The following is a 22,187-nucleotide window of genomic DNA, read 5'->3' on the forward strand; positions in this document are numbered from 1 at the left end:
TAAAAGAGAAAGTCACTACAACTGCCTTCTAAATCACCACCCCCAACTGTGATCTCACTTTACTTTAGAAAGCTGTCAAAAAAGATGACGTTAAGGTGTTAAAAACACCCATGTGAGGCAGAGGTTGCAGTGAGCCGAGATCGCGCCACTATACTCTAGAGCTTGGGTGACAGCGAGACCCCGTCTCAAAAAAAACCCCACAAAAAAACAACAAAAACACCCATGTTCACTGCAGCATTATTCACCACGGCTAAGAGGTGAAAGCAACGCAAGTGTCCACAGACAGATGAATGGAGAAAGAAAATAGGGCACATACATACAGTGGAATATTATACAGCCTTAAATAAGAAGAAAATCCTGTCACATGTTGCAACATGGATGAATCTCAAGAATATTGTAGTAAGCGAAATAAGCCAGTAACAAAATGATAAATATTCTATGATTCTACTCATAGAAAGTATCTAAAGTCATGAAAACCACAGAAACAGAAGAAAGGCAGTTGCTAAGGGCTGGCAGGGAAGGGGAATTAGTGTTTAATGGTTATAGTTTCAGTTTTACAAGATGAAAAAGTTCTAGAGACCTGCTGCACAACAATGTGAACATACTTAACACTACTGAACTGTATATTTAAAAATGTTTAAGATGGCACATTTAATGTTATGTACATGTGTGTTTTTTAACCACAAAACAAACAAGGTGTTAAAAGAGATTCTGAGCCGGGTGCGGTGGCTCAAGCCTGTAATCCCAGCACTTTGGGAGGCCGAGACGGGTGGATCACGAAGTCAGGAGATTGAGACCATCCTGGTTAATACGGTGAAACCCCGTCTCTACTAAAAAATACAAAAAAAACTAGCCGGGCGAGGTGGCGGGCGCCTGTAGTCCCAGCTACTTGGGAGGCTGAGGCAGGAGAATGGCGTAAACCCGGGGGGCGGAGCTCGCAGTGAGCTGAGATCTGGCCCCTGCACTCCAGCCCAGGCGACAGAGCGAGATTCTGTCTCAAAAAAAAAAAAAAGAAAAGTANTTTTATACTGGGGCAGGTATTGCTCTCAACAACCATTTTTTAGTGTAAAAATGAATTTGCTATAGAAACCACATAGCTTATGAATGAACAAGAGCCTTATACCAGCACCTTCAGCAATACTGTTAGGCAGACAAAATCTCAGCTGCAGCTTTACCCTCAAATACTGGGAATCTGCAACCTTGAACACCCTTAAGGGAACAAGGGGGTTAAACAGTTAACACTGTACTATACCATTAATATACAAATACACATCTGGAGAATATTAACAATTTGTTTTTAAGAATAATTTGATAATATATATCAAAAGCCTTAAAATTTTATATAAATTTTAGAAATTTCATTTCTGGGAATTTGGCTGAGCAAAATAATTATGTATAATTTGTATTATATATTATAATTATCACATAATTATTGTATAATTATAATTATGTATAAATTGGTATAATTCTTATACCAAAAATCAGCTGGGCGCGGTGGCTCACACTGTAATCTCAGCACTTTGGGAGGCCGAGACAGGTGGATCACAAAGTCAGGAGTTGAAGACCAGCCTGCCCAACATGGTAAAACCCCGTCTCTACTAAAAATACAAAAATTTGCCAGGCATAGTGGCAGGCACCTGTAATCCCAGCTACTCACTCAGGAGGCTGAGGCAGGAGAATCACTTGAACCCAGGAGGCAGAGGTTGCAGTGACCCGAGATCATGTCACTGCATTCTAGCCTAAGTGACAGAGTGAGACTCCATCTCAAAAAAAAAAAAAAAGAAAAAAAGAAAATATACCCAAAATTTATATGTATAATAAATATTACAATCTATAAAGTTTTACTTCCTTAAACTAACTCTTTTTATAAACAGGCTTTTCTGAGGTTTCAGCTCCCACTCTTGAGGTTACTAAGCGTATGGAAAAACCACCGAAAAGTTCTAATATATTTTATAATAGGAAATGACCTAAAACATAGATGAAATATTGAAAAAGCACCTGTACATGTTCATTTATATTGATATGTGGCAAACTACAGTGTAACTTACCCTCCTTAATGAAGCTTCAGCATTAACTGCATTTTCTGGGTGAACCCACTTAGAAGAAGGCAAACCGAGTCCTGAGTATGCATGTGTTCCATTTGGATACTGCCAAATAATTGGATAAAGTCCAAGCTGATTATATGAAGCAGAAGGATGGGCTTGTCCAAGAAGATGAGGTGACTGGTGCTGTAACAACTGTTGTTGTTGCTGGTGTGCTAGTGCTAAGTGGCTCAAGCTGCTGGCATGAGCACTCTCTAGTCGTTGGTGGCCACCAAGTAAGGAGGCAGTAGGCACTCCAGGTAACACAGTGGGAAGTAAATGAGGGTGATGAACAGCATGGTGTGGACCACTAGTCAGAGGATGAGTGTTAATGGCAGGTAATGGAGTTTGACTAGATGATCCGGCTAGTAAATGGGGTGCAGGAGTTAAGGCAGGATGATGGGTACCTGGATTTAAACAGGTTCTATGAGATGAGGAGTGAAGAGGAAAAGGATGCTGGCTTAGGAAAGGTGAAATATGATTAGCTCCTGTTTCTGACCCAATAAGTGCAGGATCTCTGTAAACTGTAAAATGCTCATTTTTATCAATGATAAGAGGACTCTTTGTAGTTTCTAATGTACTGCTTCGAGTAGGAATTGGATGAAAACTGCATCTTGACAGCTCATGTTCTATCTTATTTCCCAGTCTTCTTTCACCAGTAGCTTGGCTGTTCACATAAGTGGTCTTAGACTTTACAGAATCAGGAGAATGAGTTATTTTGGGTTTAACAACTTCAGGTGACGGACTGGATTTTATCTTGTGAGTATCTACTGAAGTATTAAGTTTAGATTTTATAGTCTCTGGAGGTGGACTTCGTTTATGCAGCTTATCTTCCACGACAGAAACCACACTTAAAGGAGAAATGTAAGAGACATACTTCTCTTTTTCCATGTTCAAGTGATCATTTCCTGAAGAAGCATTTGTAACACTTGATTGGGTAAGATCCACTTTAACTACATCACTGACCCAGCTCTGGTCAGAATCTTGTTTTGCTGTTTCCAAGAATTTTGCATTTGCAATAGAGTGTTTTGAATCACTAACATTAGGATCCATTTTCTGAAGTGTCTGAAGGCCAAAGGTACTTGAGTTTTCCTGAGCCACCTTTTCTAAATTAGTGTCATTTGTAATATCAATAACACATTTTGGTGTGGGTGGTCTGGATACAAACTTCTCCTTTGGTAGTAATTCCATGGTATGTGTTTTTTCCATACTGCATTCCTGAGGAAGTAAATCATTAGAATTATGATCAGAAACTGTGGACTGTTCTGACGAATGGATAATCATATCTTCTTGAAGCTGAGTGTCAACAGACTTCCGCTTCTCTGCTTCTTCATGTTTTTCATCTTCCTGTATATGATCCCAGGGAGGCTGGCTATCTTTTAGGGTCTCTTCTCCTGCCTTCTCATTATTATGGGATTTTCCTTCTTCTCCATTTATTTTTGAAGTATTTTTATTTTTCAATTCATTCTCTGACTTCTGTTCTGATGAATTATCTATTATTCTCTTATTTGAATTTTCTGAGTCGCTGCTCTCAGAAAAGTCTGAAACATTGTCAGTTCGAAGTCTTTTCATATTTAGTTTCTTTTCATCCTCCTCAGGTTTCCTTCTTTTATTCATCAAGTGTTTGTTTTTACCTTTAGGGTTTTCTGTAGGATTAAAGAAAGAACAATCTTATTTTCATACTAAATAAGCGTATTTTAAAATGTATTTTTGTTTCGTTTTCATTCCCTTAAAAAAAAAAGTGGGTCCTACCGCCTCGTGATATATAATCATATTTTTCCTCCTTCATCTTCTCTTCATCTGGTATACTGCTATCTGAGCCCTTCCTCTTATTTGGACGGATACTTCTTTGTTGCTGTTGCTGGTGCGTATTCTGTTTTGGTACAGCAGCTTGGGAGTTCATTGCTGGTCTGGGACTATTTGCTTGAGCACGTGTATAATGGCTCTAAAAATAACCAATTAACAGTAATTGTTTACTACCTGGTTTCTACTAGCCTAAGGAAAAATATTTTACAGAAATCCATCCCTAATAACATACATACGTGAACAGCGTTGACGTTTTGATTGGCACGAGACCTGCGTCGTGATGTAATGCCAATATTTTCACCTTTTAACAAAGAGTGAACAACATCATCTAGAAAGGTCATTTGAACCATAGAAGGATCGACATTCTGTGGTTCTAGTACCTAATCCATGATACAAAACAAAAACAAAAATTAAATAGAATGAGCTAATCAAATATTTGGTATAATTTCTTTACTCGGTAGAAATGTTTAGAAATCAGCTTGGGATCCCTAATTTATAAGATTCTGTTACAATAATTTACTTTATTCACTTAAGACAAAATTACCTTTTTAACATTCTGAAACTCACCGTTTCAACTGCTAACCAAGAATTAAAAAGCAAATATATTTACTGCAAGTAAATATTGAAAAACAAGGATATTAATCAAGAATACAGATGCCAACAATGATACTAAAAAACAAAAGCACAGACGCCAAGATATGAAATGTATTTTAAAATAGAAAGTAATTTTCAAAAGCAGTTGTAAAATAAAACTCAGAGGTAGACTTTAGGGAGAAGAAAAAGACAAAATTTGTGCAAATGAATAATTTTTAAAATGTGGTTAAAACTATTTTAACAATTCAAGGCAGTTTTCTGCTTTAAGAGGTAAAAGTTTGTCACTGTTTTAGGGAAAAAAATCAAACGCAATGAAAGAATAACATTTATTTAGCATTTTATCTACATTTTAACCAAAGTATTCACTTTGAATTGTGTATAAAGGAGCTCTATCAGATAATCTCCACAATCCAATCAGGCAGGAAGGTATAAATATCTATTTTTTCTACATAAACAATAGCTTTAAAAATGAGTTTTTTTTGTATTAAAAAAAAATTGAAATCTCAAGACTTTCAGACTGGTACTTAAGACTCCATAGGATTCAGGTGCGGTGGCTCATGCCTGTAATCCCAGCACTTTGGGAGGCCGAGGTGGGCGGATCATGAGGTCAGGAGATCAAGACCATCCTGGCTAATATGGTGAAATCTCGTCTCTACTAAAAATACAAAAAAATTAGCCGGGTGTGGTGGTAGGTGCCTGTAGTCCTAGCTACTCAGGAGGCTGAGGCAGGAGAATGGCGTGAACCCAGGAGGTGGAGCTTACAGTGAGCTGAGATCATGCCACTGCATTCTAGCCTGGGTGACAGAGCGAGACTCCATCTCAAAAACAAAACAAAACAAAACAAAGAAACTCCATAGGAAACCTATAATCCTTAAGATTCACCATAAAACTTAATTGAGCATACCAACACTGACATCTGATGTGAGAAGAACTGTAGTGTTTAAGTTTTCACTGATGAAAAGAAACGATTTGGGAAACATTTTATTACTGGAGGGACAGAAAACTGCAACTCTGAGAAAGAAAATTTTAGCTGATCTAAGGATTTTAAAAAGACTAATCAATTAAAAGAGTTTAATGCCTCTATTTTAGGAACTGAAATTATCAGTGTTGAAATAAATTGAGCATCACTGTCTCCCTATGACCTGAAATGACCTCTATGAAATATCAGATACACTTAAACTTACTAGAATTACAGGACCAAAAACCATAGAGAAAAAAATTATTTAGTATCAAATTGTTGATGTATTTTGGGGGGCACAGACGATCTGAACTTCTAAAATCTCTACAAAAATATCAGTCGAACTATTTACCTGATCATTCATAACGATCATGGTGCGGGTGAAGAGATCATGATGAGTAATTATGCCAGTAAACCACTGGGTGGCAGAGTCTTGTCTATATACTCTCACTCTGTATCCATTTAAGGAATAAGGACCTTTAAAAAAACACAAGAAATAGAAATATTTTAAATGGAGACATTTTCATTTAATAACTGCCTTTTAGAAGAAACATGAGCTAGTGTATAATAGTAATATATCCAACTATCAGTTTTCAAAAAAATGTTTTAGAAGTAAATAAATATCCTTTCAAATGAATCATTCTGAAGTTACTATATACACTGCACCAGACCTACACATTTCCTGATTCAACAGAAATAAAATAAGAGAGAAGGAAGGTTTCTAGGATCACAAGTTAATAAGAGAACAGTTCAAAATGCAAAGTTACAGTAGTGTAGAATGCAGTAAGGTCACAAAGCTACTTAGTAAGATTGCGGAAGTTGACTTACATGGTTGAAATAGAAAGGTTAACTTGCAACTTGATGTTTGTTTGAGTCTTCCAGTTGCCAAAACTTTACCATAAACAACTACAAATTTTGATTTGCTATAACAGCCAGGAAAAGCTGCTAAAAGTCTTAAAAAAGAGATTGGCTAAGTGAATTTATACATACAGCACTAAAAATTTTAAACAAAATATGGTACACTTTTGTAAAACTCACTTTTTCAAAGGATATTCTTGTATAGATATCCATTAGAAAATTTAAAATTACATATTAAAGATATTTATCTACAGATATTCAGCTATGTCTAATAAAACAAGTCACTCTACAGAAGAGGATACTGAGATGAAAATGATCTTTAATTCACAGGTATTAAAACGGTATCAAATACTTTAACAAAGAACTGAAAGGGAAAAAACTGCTATACCTTAATAATTTACAAAGTGCTTTCAAAATTTTCAAGTGCTTATTTAATTCTCTCTCTTAAGTATTGTTAGCCCTTTTACAAAAATCAAGAAAGTGAGAGGTTGACAGATTAGGTAAAATTTTAAGTCAAAGATCTGGGACTGAATTTATTTTTCTGATGTTCTTTCTTCTACAGTTACAACAGATTCAACAATTAATCCTTTGCCAGCTTTAAATATATATATATAAATCAATGAACTGTAGAAAGTATTCCAAATGACCTGTAAATTAAATACGTTCATCTAGAGAAAAGTAAAGATGTTGACTGGCTATAATTTAAGGGAGGTGATGCGTAAACACTGTTTAGTAGCCATATCAATTATATAAACTTCAGTCTTTTCTAACTATTGAAGAATAAGACTTTGTATTACTTTTTCTAAATAATATAGGACATGCTTATAGAGTAATTTGAAATATGATCAGTTTTCAATTCCCATTAACAAACAATTTACACTGGTTTGTTCCCACTACTTAACATAGGTTAGAGTCAGCCTCACACAATTCTGCATAGAAAGAATAGGGACTATACTGCCCCTTAATCTTTTCTCCTCTAAGGATACAATGCAGAAACAAAATATTATTTTTATACAATTTGCCTGGTTTCTTCAACAAATTAATTGCAAGGAAAGGGAACAAAAAGAGTAACAAAGGGGATGTACCAAACAATCACCATGTGTGGACCTTTTCGGAATCCCTTGATTTTAAAAAAACAAATCAAACCTGTTAAAATATTTGACATTTGTGAGACAAACGAAAACTTGAAATACCTATTTAAAATTTAAAAACTTACTTTTTTCAGAATAATGTTCCAGCATTGTTTTGTTTTAAAAAATGGATAGAATAGGGTGATGTCTGAAATTTGATAGAAGGGGGTATGGACAACACAGGATCAGCCAAGATTTGATAGTTATTGGGGCTGGGAGATAGGTGAAGGAAAGTTCACTGAAATATTCTATTTTTGTGTGTGTTTGAAACTCTTCATAGAAAAGTTTAAAGAATATTTAACCTAGGAAGAATTAAATATGTAGATGATCCACTACTGTACACGCCCATATAAAGCAAACAGCTTTGGGATTCTCTCTTGATGCTTAATGGCATGGAAGTTGACGGTCGAGATAAACATGGGAATTTAACAACAAAATTCCATTCACAAAGACATTCGACAACTGTTCATGCCATATTGTCTCACTTCCCATTCAATTTCCAAAAAACCTGTATTTACAATACATGATTTTACTGACAGAAATGGGCATTGCTAAAAATTATCAAACCCCACTGGTTCGAAGGTCACATGTTTTAACATACTAACAAAGGAAATAAAAGACTAGTAAATTTCTGAAAAAGGTGCACTGATGAAATAGGCCACTTTTACCAGATACGAAGAATATTCTTCAAAGGAAATAAATGGTGACTGTGGGCAACCCTCTACTGCAAACAATGCTTCCTTCTCCAGGAAAGACACACCTACAGAATTCCATAATATGCAATTTTCTGTCAACAAAACACCTGTGTGTGGCTGTAATTTCATGACAGGCATTTAGCTCAAATAAGTTAATAAACTCGTGAAATTATCAACTTTCCATGAAAATTATTATGACTCTGTTATTATTTTCCTGGCTATACATAACTGAAAATACTGGACTGGGCCTTCTATTTATATTGCACACAATTGAATAACCAAAACCAAATATGATAAGTTGCCTAAGATCCAAAAAACTTTAATGCATAACTTCAAAATAGTTACCTTGCATAAAAATCTCCTGAACCTTTTGTTCCTTTACCCAGACTTTCACTTCCTCGTGAAGCTGCGGGTTGTCCCTGAGAACTGGGTTTAGGCTGTCTATGTCGTCCTAGAATTATAGATTAAAAGAAAGGTCCATGTTACGCTCTCCTACCATTAATGTTACAGACTTTCCCTCCTATACGTTCTAAGGACTGAGGAAAATTCCTTTGATCTAAATGTACCAAAAACACAAATTCATGAGTTATAGTTCATTGGCAACTGTATAACAAAAAAGCGTAAGAAGTTAATCTGTGGTAATATTTGACCCTTGACAACAATGTCCTAAAGTCAAAATTTGAAATTAATGTGTTTTCTAACTTTTAAAGTATAGCCTTATTCAAGTCATCTTTTTTTTTTTTTTGAGACGGAGTCTCGCTCTGTCGCCCACACTGGAGTGCAGTGGCCGGATCTCAGCTCACTGCAAGCTCCGCCTCCCGGGTTCACGCCATTCTCCTGCCTCAGCCTCCCAAGTAGCTGGGACTACAGGCGCCCGCCACCACGCCCAGCTAGTTTTTTTTTTTTTTTTTTTTGTATTTTTTAGTAGAGACGGGTTTTCACCGTGTTAGCCAGGATGGTCTCGATCTCCTGACCTCGTGATCCGCCTGTCTCGGCCTCCCAAAGTGCTGGGATTACAGGCTTGAGCCACCGCGCCCGGCTCAAGTCATCTTTTTAAGGGATTCACTATTGGAAGCAATATACAAATCAAATAACATCAGGTCATTTAAGGGTGTTGGCAGAAGAACTGAGGTGAACATTTTAATGCCAATATATACACAGATGACTTACTGACCTTCCCATAATACTTAACCTCTAGAGTTTGAAACTACTTTTATTCTGTTCTAATTTAAATGTCATCAAATTAAGTTCTACTTACAGTCATCTGACCAGTAATTTTACTGCTAAAATTTTTATTTCTTGAAACTAGCGCCAAAACACCCAGACAATCAAAAATACATTATTGATGGTATTACTCTCATAACAGGGTGGATCTAGACATAGAAATAACTGATTCTCTCTCATTGGAGATGTGAATCACACAATCACATGATTTCCCACAATTTGCTGGTCTCCCACTGGACTCTGACATTCTGTTCTCTCTCTCTCTCAAAGTACCTCTGCTGCTCCTGTATTTGAGATCAGCTGCAGTAACACGAGAGTAGCTGGGAAGAATAACAGACCAGCACTGTCAAATGGCAGCTATTTTAAAAGTGGACAGGAAGGGCTGGGTGCAGTGGCTCATGCCTGTAATCCCAGCAACTTTGAGAGGCCGAGGTGGGCGGATCACGAGGTCAGGAGATCGAGACCATCCCGACTAACATGGTGAAACCCTGTCTCTACCAAAAATACAAAAAAATTAGCTGGGTGTGGTGGCAGGTGCCTGTAGTCCCAGCTATTCGGGAGGCTGAGGCAGGAGAACGGTGTGAACTCGGCAGGTGGAGCTTGCAGTGAGCCGAGATCACTCCACTGCACTCCAGCCTGGGTGACAGAGCAAGACTCCGTCTCAAAAAAAAAAAAAAAAAAAAAAAAAAAAAAAAAAGTAAAAAAGTGGACAGGCAGATCATGGAAACCAGTGAATAGAACAGAGCTAAACTAAGTGAACTATATCTGATGAATAAAAAACAATTTGGCAACTTCGAAAAGCCAAAAGGTGGCTGAAGTGTAAAAAATAAAAAAGGACTCCTAATCAAGTAGGTCATACTTCACTCTTCAAAGTCTATCCAGGTATAATGTTTCCTTCTCATACTGCTTTTAAGGCACTACTCTGTATTTTTAGAGTAATATTGTGGTAAATATTCTATCTGATATGTACTTAAACATAGTGAAAGCCAACAGGACAAAGTAAGGGCCTTCAAATTAACTATGTTCCTTGGAAAATATATGGAAGCACTGCTTTATAGCAGAAAAAAATACTAGAATGAAAAAATGTCATACAAATAAGTAGGCAAAATCTGTCATTTTGGGAGGAAAAAAATGGGCATTAACATGTCTTTCTTTACTTTGCAAAGAAACTTTCTAGCAATCTCTTTTCTCTGCACCCCCTCAATAATACAGTGGACACTTAGAAATCCTATCAGACTCTAACCCTCTTAATGCACATCAGCTGACAGTCTAGTCTAGAACAAACAGAACACAGGAAACTTTTTTTTTTTTTTCTTTTTGAGATGGAATTTTGCTCTTGTTGTCCAGGCTGGAGTGCAATGGCGTGGTCTCGGCTCACTGCAACCTCCGCCTCCCAGGTTCAAGTGATTCTCCTGTCTCAGTCTCCCAAGTAGCTAGGGTTACAGGCTCATGCCACCATGCCTGGCTAATTTTTGTATTTTTAGTAGAGACGGGGTTTCATCATACTGGTTAGGCTGGTCTCGAACTCCTGACCTCAGGGTAATCTGCCTGCCTCGGCCTCCCAAAGTATTGGTATTATAGGTGTGAGCCACCACACCAGGCCCATAGAAAACTATTTTACAAGGAAAACCATTACTAATTTCAGACATCTCTGACAGCAAGTTCTTTTAAAATTTCTGTCACTTTAAAACTTCCATACATAAACATCCATAAACCTTTTCCATAATATAGGGAATTATAAACTGTTTTTTCTGTGCTGTTTTATTTTCAGAGACACAGTCTCACTCTTGCCCAGCCTGTAGTGTACTGGGCACGATCTTGACTCACTGTAATCTTCGCCTCCCAAGTTCAAGCGATTCTCCTGCCTCAGCTTCCTGTGTAGCTGGGATTACAGGTGAACGCCACCACACACAACTAATTTGTGTATTTTTAGTAGAGACAGGGTTTCACCATGTTGACCAGGCTGGTCCAAACTCCTGGACTCAAGCGATCTGCCCACCTTGGCCTCCCAAAGTGCGGGGATTACAGGTGTAAGCCACCACGCCTGGCTATAAACTGTTTTTAAAGAAGCACTGCCAACACCTTGCAGACAAGTACAGTTTATATAACCAGTTGCCTGTGTTGAAATTTTACAACTTATAACTCATTTATTTATATCTTATTTATTCAACAGGTTAAAATAATGGGCTATAAAACCAGCTGCCTATGTTGAAATTTTACAAGTTATACCTACTAGGATATATAATCTATTTCTTCAACATTTATTTATAAATATTTTTTGTTTTGTTTTGAGAAGGAGTCTCACTCTGTCGCCCAGGCTGGAGTGCAGTGGTGCAATCTCGGTTCACTGCAACCTCCGCTTCCCGGGTTCAAGAGATTCTCCTGCCTCAGCCTCCTGAGTACCTGGGATTACAGGTGCCCACCACCATGCCCGGCTAATGTTTTATATTTTTAGTAGAGACGGGATTTTGCCATGTTGGTCAGGCTGGTCTCAAACTCCTGACCTCCTGATCCACCTGCCTCGGCCTCCCAATGGGATTATAAGCATGAGCCTCTGCATCCAGCCTTATAAATATTTTTTCAACAGGTTAAAATAATGGGCTGTATTTCCAAGATCATTAAACAACATACAAATATTTTTCCAACAATGAACTATTAATTTTCTAGTGGAAATAGAATACCATTAAAAACTGTTAATTTGAGTCCCTCTACTGATACAACTTTATGTTAGTTCAAACTCTGGTCTCTCAATCTCCTCATCTATAAAGGAGAGTTACTAATATTTCCCTCTTTTTCTATCTTAATAAATGTTTTAATAAGATTTTTTCTTATGTACAAAAATTAGCTTTCTTAAAACATCTAATTCTGAATTATGACATTTGAGTACTGAATGATGTGAACTACTTGGTTAATTAAAACCCACAAAAAGTATCCCAATGCACTGCCTGATTTATGACAGCATTGTTGTTGCTGAACTGCTCCCCCTCGTCTACATATAGTACTCTGTAAGTTACAGGAATTTCTGTTACATCATCATTCCTATTTTAAAGAGGACTGTTAAAGGTTAAATGAGTAAATCTTGTAACAAAGTCAATTAGTTTTTTTTTACAAAATATATTTACTGACTTGAGTAATTTTGTACAGGTGCTAAATGTTAGATACAATCAACAAGGCTGACTTACAGATAAGATAAATTAAGGGTCTGGAATTACAAACTAGCTATAAATATCCACTATCTTGCACAGAATTTAAAAGGTCTTCAGCTGTGCCTTGAGCTTGTATGAGATTAAAAATCCACTTAATGGGCCGAGATCGCACCATTGCACTCCAGCCTAGCAACAGAGTGAGATTCTTTCTCAAAAAAAAAAAAAAAACCACTTAATGGCACAGTCTTCACATTTCACACTTTAAAGACAGTAACTATAAGTAGTTACCTATATATAGTTTTTATCTCGAATAACTAATACCTATTAATTTTTCAAATACAAGTCACCTCGCTAAGAGACAGGACCCTCTGTGAACCTCTCCTCTGGCATAAACTGTAGCCTATTTGAGCTACCAGTTATAACCTCCAGCAAATGACAAATGGAAAAAAATCAGTTCACTAAGATCTGCTTTATTAGAAACATATACAGAACACAGAAAAAGTTCAAAAAACATCTTAAATGAGGTTTGGGAGTACATCATTCACTTGTGTCTTGTTCCCCCTTTCGCAAAGATAGACATGAACTCTAATTGAACATTAGACGCCTTAATGTACTGATACAGAAAAACAGCTAACATAAGACCAGGCACGGTGGCTCACACCTGTAATCCCAGCACTTTGGGAGGCCGAGGCAGGTGGATCACCTGAGATTAGGGGTTCATCCTGGCCAACACGGTGAAACCCTGTCTCTACTAAAAATACAAAAATTAGCCAGGGGTAGCAACACATGCCTGTGAATCCCAGCTACTGGGGAAGCTGAGGCTGGAGGCCGGAGAATCACTTGAACCCGGGAGGCAGAGGATGTAGTGAGCTGAGATGGTGCCATTGCACTCCAGCCTGCGCAACAAGAGCGAGACTCCATCTCAAAAAACAAACAAACAAACAAACAAAAAACTAACCTAATGGTGCATTTACTATGGCAGAAACTGTGCTGGGTGCTTTCCATACAGTATCAATTGTTTTAACAACTTTGTGAGCTGAAATACATAGTATGTTCGGAGAGGCTCATGGTTACAAGCAGGAAGTGACAGAGCTGATATGTGAACCTAGTTCTGTGACTTCCAGGGCTCAGGTTCTTCTCCACCCCTGCCCGCCCCCCTCCCCTGCCCCCCGGCAACATACACTCGGCAACATACACTCTCTCTCATTAGCACAATCAAAAGAAATGAAAGCTTACTATCATTGCCTTTTAAATTTTGACATATTTCTTTATCTGTAAGGGGTAAAAGGCAACATTATCTTATAAAATGAGACTGACTCAAAAGCAAAGAACTGAAAGACAATGGGTAGAAGATACCTTTCTATAAACTTCTAACACTGGTTATGTGACATTCCATATATAGAAACAGTCAAATACTCATCAAAGAGAGGAGACTTAGGGTGGCAAACTCATGCAATCTTATAATCAGAAAGTGTAAAAGAGAAGAAACATCACTTTGGTGATGTACCTTAGTCATGATCTACAAAATACCCAAATGCTGTTTTTTTCTAGGTTAACACTGTGCTGAATGACTATGTGGATGATCAAAATGCAGGTATTTTTTCACGTGTACAGGAGGGAATAATGGGGCCAGGTGTGGTGGTTCACACCTATAATCCCAGCACTTCAAGAAAGCGTAGGTGGGAGGATCCCTTGAGTCCAGGAGCTCAAGACCAGCCTGAGCAACATGGCAAGATGCCATTGCTATAAAAAATTTAAATATCAGTCAGGCATGGTGGGGTGTGCACCTGTAGTCCCAACTACTCAGGAGGGTGAGGTGGGAGGATCACTTGAGCTCAGGAATTCAAGGCAGCAGTGACCTATAATTGTGCCTCTGCACTTCAGCCTGGGCGACAAAGCACGACCCTGTTTCAAAAAAAAAAAAAAAAAAAAAAAGTTAAAATCAGGTTGGGTGCAGTGGCTCATGCCTGCAATCCCAGCACTCTGGGAAGCCGAGGCGGGTGGATCACCTGAGGTCACAAGTTCAAGACCAGTCTGACCAACATGGTGAAACCAAACCTCATCTTTACTAAAAAATACAAAAAAATGTATTTGGGTGTAGTGGCGTGCATCTGTAATCCCAGCTATTTCTAAGGCTGAGACAGGAGAATCCCTTGAACCTGGAAGGCAGAAGTTGCAGTGAGCCCAGATCGTGCCACTGCACTCCAGACTGGGTGGCAGAGTGAGACTCTCAAAGAAAAGGTTAAAATCAGGCTGGAATGTGTATTTTGACAGACTACTGTACTAACGTAATTTTAAGTGATTATGGACTTTCTATTTAATTCGAAAGAAAAAAATAACCATCTAGGTAGTATAAAATATAAGCTCAGAACACTAAAATATTCAGGTATGTCTGGTTAGATTTAATGATACCAGTATTATGAAAGTGTTAAAAATAAACATAACTCATTTCCTAAGATAATAAGGCAGAGTGCTCCTTGCCAGCTCAAGAAATATATTATGTCACACATAGTCTCATTTGACTGCTGACAAAAAGCCAACAAAGGGTGGTTAGTTTTTAAGTGACAGAGAAGATTGGCTTAATAATGTAATAGATTTGCTCTAAAGTCTCAACTGATGTCTAGAGTAGCACTTTCATTTTAGGATATAAGAAATATCACAAAACTGGAGCAGTTTCTCCTCCTTTGGACAATTTCTGATAGATAATGACTAAATGCTCACTTTCAAATTGATACTGATATGTGGCTTATTAATGGAATGATTTTCCCCTTTGCTATAAAATCCTTGACCTTTGTGGTAACATCCAGTGTGCTTTCTTAAATTCCATTCCATTACACAAATTTCTCCATAAAGACCATCTTTGATAGTATAAGAATTACCATAAAAGCAATTATTTTATATCCTGAATATCAGATTAGGTGATTGAACATGTTTTGCCACACCAGTTTCACCAGTCATAAATTCATGGTTTAGCAAAACTACAAATAGTCGCTTCTTCTTCGATTCCTGAGATTGCCGGCCAACAGTTTTAAAACATGAATGTTAAGTCCACAAGAGTGACATTAATTTTTACCACACCGCATCTTTTTAATTTATAAAAGAATCCATTTTGTTAATAAGGATTTGCTGAGACAGGAAGTCTACGAAGTTTGAAAGTTGCTACAGGGGTGCTCAAAAAGCACAGCTGTCTATACCACATGCAGTTAACTAAATGAAGGTACCAGTGAAGGCTTTCATGTATTTTCATGATTTATAATAAGGGCTAGCAAACATTTTTTGTAAATGGCCAGAAAGTAAATACATTAGGCTTTGTGGGCCATACCATTTGTCATAACTACTCAACCCTGCTGTTACAGCAGAAAAGTAGCTAAAAAAATACCATAAAAATAGATAAATGAATGAGCATGGCTATGTTCCAATAAATGTTTCTATATTAGCATTCTATGAAATTTGAATTTCACAGAATGTTTAGCTGTCATGACATATTCTTCTTTTCAGTTTTTTTCAACTGTTTAAAAATGTAAAAGTAACTGGACACACTGGCTTGTACCTCTAATCCTAGCTACTCAGGAGGCTGAGGTGGGAGGCTCTCTTGAGCCCAAAAGTTCAAAGCTACAGTGAGGTATGATCACCATAATCACTGTATTTCACCCTGGGTGACAGAGGGAGATCCTGTCTCTAAAAAAGTAAAAAAGGAAAAGACAAAAACAAGAGGCAGGCTGGATTTAGCTTGTAGTTTGCCTTTTCCTGATTAAAAACAACAAAACAAAACAACCAATATGAAGCAAGATTAAAACTTCTACATCATGTATCAAACACAATTTTAAATATACTAATGCAATTTGATCTAATTGACTGCAAACTCTTATTTCCACAAATGCTTGAATTATATACAATCATGAGCACAGGAAATTAAATCAATACCAAATCCTTTTCACCAGTAAAGACAAAAATATCTTAAGGATTAATTTAAACTTTCAAACGTTAGCCGGCAGCGCCGGTGGCTCAAGCCTGGTAGATCCAGCCACGTTTTGGGAGCGCCGAGACGGGCGGATTCACTAAGGTCAAGGAGATCGAAGACCATCCTGCGCGACCAGTGAACCCCGTCTCTACTACAAAATTACAACAAAACTAGCGGGCGACCACGGAGTGGCGGGCCGGCCTGTCAAGTCCAGCCCTACTTGGGAGGCTGGGAGGCCAGGAGAAATGGCGGGAACCCGGGAGGCCGAGCTGTGCCAGTGAGCTGAGCATCCGGCCACTGCCACTCCAGGCCTGGGGCCCCCGACAGCAGCAGACCTCGCGCCGCCTCAAAAAAAAAAAAAAAAAAAAAAAAAAACTTTCAAAGTAAAATGAGTTTCCGACCCCCCTGATGTATTCTGGATAATGCTTAGCCTTCCAAATATAACAGTCATACCTGATCTTTAATGTAGATAATTTAAGAAAAATTATCTACTTTGCCAAGATAAGATTTCCTACTTTAGTCCAATGAGTATTACATACAGAGGTTGGAATCATGATCTTCTCTGGGCCTCCCAAGTAAAAATGAGTATATGCATTGAAAAGCTAAGAGATATTAGACTCGTCTTGTACACTGATTTATTAAGGAACACCGCGAGAGATTAAATCTCTTAAGCTGTCTATGTAGCGGGTGTGATGTGTGTGTGCATGTGTGGCGTTTGGGGGGTGGGCTGGCGTGTGGGTTATAAATATAAGATACTTTTTTTTTAAAAAAAAGAAACATATATAAAGATATTCACATAATTAAAAGCAGGTAATGAATCTCTGTATACAAAATTCCATCATTTGATTAGTTCGTGGGTTAATTCGGATGCTCTAGATCCAGACTTCATTTAAACTAAAGCAACTAAAATGTCTATCTTTCCAAAACATTATTAAACATAAAAGATTCGGATGGCGGCTACTCTGGGCACACTGCCTTATAGCGGCTAGCCCCTTGCCTTTCCACAGGGAGTGTTTAAGAAAAAAAAAAAATTTTGAGCCCGGGCGCGGTGGCCTCACGCTTGTAAGTCCGCCGCACTTTGCGGAGGGCCCGAGGTGGGCGGATCACGAGGTCAGGAGATCGAGACCATCCTGCGCTACACGGTGAAAGCGCCGCATCTCCTACTAAAATACAAAAGAATTAGCCGAGTGTGGGTGGCGGCGCCTGTAGCTCCCAGCCTACTTAGGGAGGCTGAGGCAGGCGGGCTGCGTGACCCGGGAGGCGGAGCTTGCCAGCTGAGCCGCCAAGATCACGCCACAGCACTCCAGCGCTGGGGCGACAGGAGCGAAAGACTCCGGCCTCGAAAAAAGAAACAAAAAAAAAAAAAAAAAAGAGAGTGGGTGAAGAAATAGGCGTAATTTACATGGATAGATGGTTGTTAATCCCCTGTAAATTCCCTCTCTCCTCATTCATCTCTTTTATTCTATATGTATTTTTTTTTTTTATTGTATGGCTTAGGAGTTTCTAAGACTTATCTGACATCTCTGCAAATTCCTACCGGGATGAGAATTATGTGCAGTTTCTGATATTAGATTTGTGATTGAACCTTTGACCCAACTAGAAACCTCTACGTGTTTGCAGTTCCTAGCTTACGCTGGAATAGTCTAGCAAATGGAATAGTGAGGCATTCAGAAACATGGAATGATGTTTAGATTTTTTTTTTTTTTTTTTATTTTTGTGGCCTAAAAAAGGATTGTTGTACCAGGGAAAACAGTAAACACCAACATTTTAATGTTATAATTATTACATTTTTGCTTTCAAATAATATTCTTTGCATTAGAGTTTTATCTTTATTTAGAAACAAAACAAAGTGATGAATGATTTTGATCCCACGCTGATCGAAAGAAAGCAATTTTAGTAAAAGGCTATTTTAAAAAATCCAAAATAGATTTAGGTTTTTTTCCTAAAAATTAGCATGCTGGTAAGCATATTCATCAGATATTGAGGCCTAAGTGGAATTGGTAACTTGAAGTGAAACTTAAAGACAATGTCCAGAATGTCTATGGGCAAATCATTAAGTCTGTCTACACATAAAATGAAAATAAGCCAGGCACAGTGGCTCACGCCTATAATCCCAGGCATGGGAGGCTGAAGCGGGTGGATCACCTGAGGTCAGGAGTTCAAGACCAGCCTGGCCAACATGGTGAACCCTGTCTCTATTAAAAATACAAGAATTAGTCAGGCATGGTGGCACATGCCTGTAATCCCAGCTATTTGGGAGGCTGAGGCAGGAGAATCGGTTGGACCTGGGAGGCGGAGGTTGCAGTGAGCTGAGATTGAGCCACTGCACTCCAGAGTCTGGGCAACAGAGCAAAGACTCTGTTTCAAAAAAATACCACCACTTCTTTACCCTGCACTTTTTAACAGTTTTGAATACCATTCGTTTTCACAGCACCAACATTTAATCATAAGAATTTAAGGACCATATTAACTTATGTAATATGCAGAAGGCTCCACAAACATTACAGGATCTAAGAGCTAAATGTTTTGTCCATTTCATAAAACGATAACTGTATATAACTGGAGCTTTAAGAGCTTTAAGTTGCATTCACAGTGATAGTTATTTAAACCCTGGCTCTATTAAAATTACAAAAACTTAGCTGGGTGTGGTGGTACACCCTTGTAATCCCAGCTACTTGAGAGGCTGAGGCATGAGAATCACTTGAACCCAGCAAGTAGAAATTGCAGTGAGATAAGATCATGTTACTATACTCCAGCCTAGGTGACAGAGTGAGACTGTCCCAAAAAACATAAAAAATAAAATTTGACCACCACATATTGCCACAAAATTGTCTCCAAATGCTAGTGGAAGAAAGGAGGCTTTCTACCACGTAAGGTTAAAGAAATGTTATTTCTAAATATTTCTAACATAATTCTGAGTCTGTATTGTCAATTTTGGTGATGTGATTCTGTACAACACATAATAAAATCAAATCTAAAATTACCAGATTTATCATCATTGTTAAATTTTTAAGTTGTAGGCAGAATTTTAAATTATTATAATTTTTAAGGAACCTCTTGATTCTCTGTATACATTCCAAACACGAATATTTTAGAGCCAAGCACTTGGGACACTATTTACACACCAACCCCCCACCCAAAATACCTTAAACTATGCAAGCAAGACCTTAATGCATGCAAATCAGAATTAAGCTAGTAGTATGGGATTCACTCAACTGTGATCCTAAATTTCTGTGATTACTCTGATTTTCTAAATAAGATGGGTAAACTGTCAGTTTAGAGAACAAAACTGACTTCAATGGCAATTAAGCCTAGCTTTTTACAAAGCAAGCTTTAGAAGCAATGACTTATGCAATTAGCCCAGTGGCCTTAAGAATTTCTTGCCAAATACAACAGAAAACACTGATTAGTTACAGAAATCAATGAGCAAGCCTGAAATCTGCACAGAATCAAAAGGTGGCAGGGCCTATACAGGAACTACAATTATATAAAACAAGGAAACAGGCCGGGCGCAGTGGCTCATGCCTGTAATTCCAGCACTTCGGGAGGCCAAGGTGGGCAGATCACTTGAAGTCAGGAGTTCAAGACCAGCCTGGGAAACATGGCGAAACCCCGTCTCCACTAAAAACACATAAATTAGCCGGACATGGTGGCACACACCTGTAATCCTAGCTACTCAGGAGGCTGAGACAGAAGAATCACTTGAACCCAGAAGGCGGAGGTTGCAGTGTGCCAATATTGTGCCATTGTATTCTAGCCTAGGCGACAGAGCAAGACTCCGTCTAAAAAAATATAAAATAAAACAAAACAAAACAAGAAAATAGACTATCTCCTTTACACTTTTTTCTTCTAGATAGAGTCTTCCTCTTGTCACCCAGGCTGGAGTGCAATGGTGTGATCTCAGCTCACTGCAGCCTCCGTCTCCTGGGTTCAAGCGATTCTCCTGCCTCAGCCTCCTGAGTAGCTGGGATTACAGGCATCGCTACCATGCCCAGCTAATTTTTTATATTTTTAGTAGAGATGAGGTTTCACCATGTTGGCCAGGCTGGTCTCGAATTCCTGACCTCATGTAATCCACCCGCCTCATCCTCCCAAAGTGCTATAATTACAGGCGTGAGCCACAGCACCTGGTCTCCTTTACCCTTAAGGGCTTATTTTCATACTGCTTCTTCTAAAGTTTTTTTTTTTATCATAGTCTTAACTATCATCTTCTCAATACATTACTATAATGTGAAGTCATCCCCTTTCTGGAACAAGTTCAGACACAAACAAGTTTGTGTCTTTTCAAAGTTGTCCTGATTAAAAAACCACTGATCTTTTAAAATTGTTTAAAAGTTTCAGAAAAGAAATGTTATTAAGCACATGAATGTTAAAAATTTTTTAAAACTGCATCTGGTCCTTTACAATGACGATATAATTTACCTTTATCTATGAAAAGAAATGAAAATGTAAAACCGATATTGGTTAAAAATTCATTTCAGAGAATGAGTATAACTAAAACCTGCAGCTTGATAGAAGAACATTAACTGTTACGAAGGAAAAATATTCCACAGTCCTAAGAAATCTACCTAGAAGTTTGCTGTTGCTATAAGCAACCCACAGTTATATATCCAGATATTTCAGGGATCTCTCCTTGGAACATCCATTTGGCATTGCTTGCAACTACTTATATCATTAATTACTAAGGAGGAAATGATTTTAACATTTTATGTACAAAGTTCTATGATGTTTCTATGGACTCATGATTTTTCAAATTGAAATAGGATTACATGAAATAACATTCCCGTGTCATTTTCATTACTTGGTATATATAAATTCACCATTAAATTAACTTCAAAGTTCACTTTCTGCTTACTTGTAAATTTTTCCTCTGTTCAAATTTTTGGCAAACCACAATTCTTGGGAACTCAAATGTTACTGCAAACTTCATTTAAAGTGAAAAAGAAAACTACAATGCTGTCTACTTCCACTGAATATTTTCAGTTATTCTCTCTCAGTTAATTTTGACATTCTGATCTAGAAAAGTGACTCTGACCTGAAGGCTTTCACAAAAAGTATCAATACAAAAACAAACAAGCAAACACACTACAATTTAATGAAATCTCAATGCTGAAATGGTTGCCACAATTTTAGTTTAATCCTTTATTGTTAAAAATGTGTCCAATAGGCCGGGCGCGGTGGCTCAAGCCTGTAATCCCAGCACTTTGGGAGGCCGAGACGGGCGGATCACGAGGTCAGGAGATCGAGACCATCCTTGCTGACATGGTGAAACCCCGTCTCTACTAAAAAAATACAAAAACTAGCCGGGCGAGGTGGCAGGCGCCTGTAGTCCCAGCTACTCGGGAGGCTGAGGCAGGAGAATGGCGTAAATCCGGGAGGCGGAGCTTGCAGTGAGCTGAGATCCGGCCACTGCACTCCAGCCTGGGCGACAGAGCGAGACTCCGTCTCAAAAAAAAAGAAAAAAAAAAAGATTTGCTAGAAATATTGTTAAAGGCCTATAAAAAGAACGAGTTATTTAATGCAATTTTAAGCTGGGCGTGGTGGTTCACGCCTGTAATCCTAGCACTTTGGGAGGCCGAGGCGGGTGGATCACTTGAGGTCAGGAGTTCAAGACTAACCTAGGAAACATAGTGAGACCTTCATTTAAAATAATAATAATAAAATTAAATTAAAAAGCTATTCTATTAGTATGACATTGATTGTACCAGGTATTACTCAATGAAATTCCTTTTTT

At 38.1% G+C, this 22,187-nt stretch overlaps 1 protein-coding gene across 7 annotated transcripts in view; it reads right to left on the minus strand.

Moving 5' to 3' along the window:
• The window catches only part of JMJD1C (jumonji domain containing 1C), a 320,916-nt gene that overhangs the window by 44,044 nt on the left and 254,685 nt on the right, over positions 1–22,187 (minus strand). For 3 of the 7 annotated variants that reach the window (XM_017877575.1, XM_017877571.1, XM_017877573.1), the window contains 5 exons: positions 8,468–8,573; positions 5,792–5,916; positions 4,124–4,267; positions 3,834–4,026; positions 2,049–3,727 (listed from right to left, as the gene is read on the minus strand). In XM_017877575.1, the coding sequence (XP_017733064.1) occupies positions 2,049–3,727; positions 3,834–4,026; positions 4,124–4,267; positions 5,792–5,916; positions 8,468–8,474 (2,148 nt within the window). In that variant the 5' untranslated portion in view covers positions 8,475–8,573. Of the gene's footprint in view, positions 1–2,048; positions 3,728–3,833; positions 4,027–4,119; positions 4,268–5,791; positions 5,917–8,467; positions 8,574–22,187 lie in introns of all 7 variants that reach the window. The other 4 variants (XM_017877572.1, XM_017877576.1, XM_017877577.1 and 1 more) reach the window with 4 other exon arrangements.

This window comes from Rhinopithecus bieti, unplaced genomic scaffold, assembly GCF_001698545.2.
Source record: "Rhinopithecus bieti isolate Rb0 unplaced genomic scaffold, ASM169854v2 scaffold_10351, whole genome shotgun sequence".
Lineage (NCBI taxonomy): Eukaryota > Metazoa > Chordata > Mammalia > Primates > Cercopithecidae > Rhinopithecus > Rhinopithecus bieti.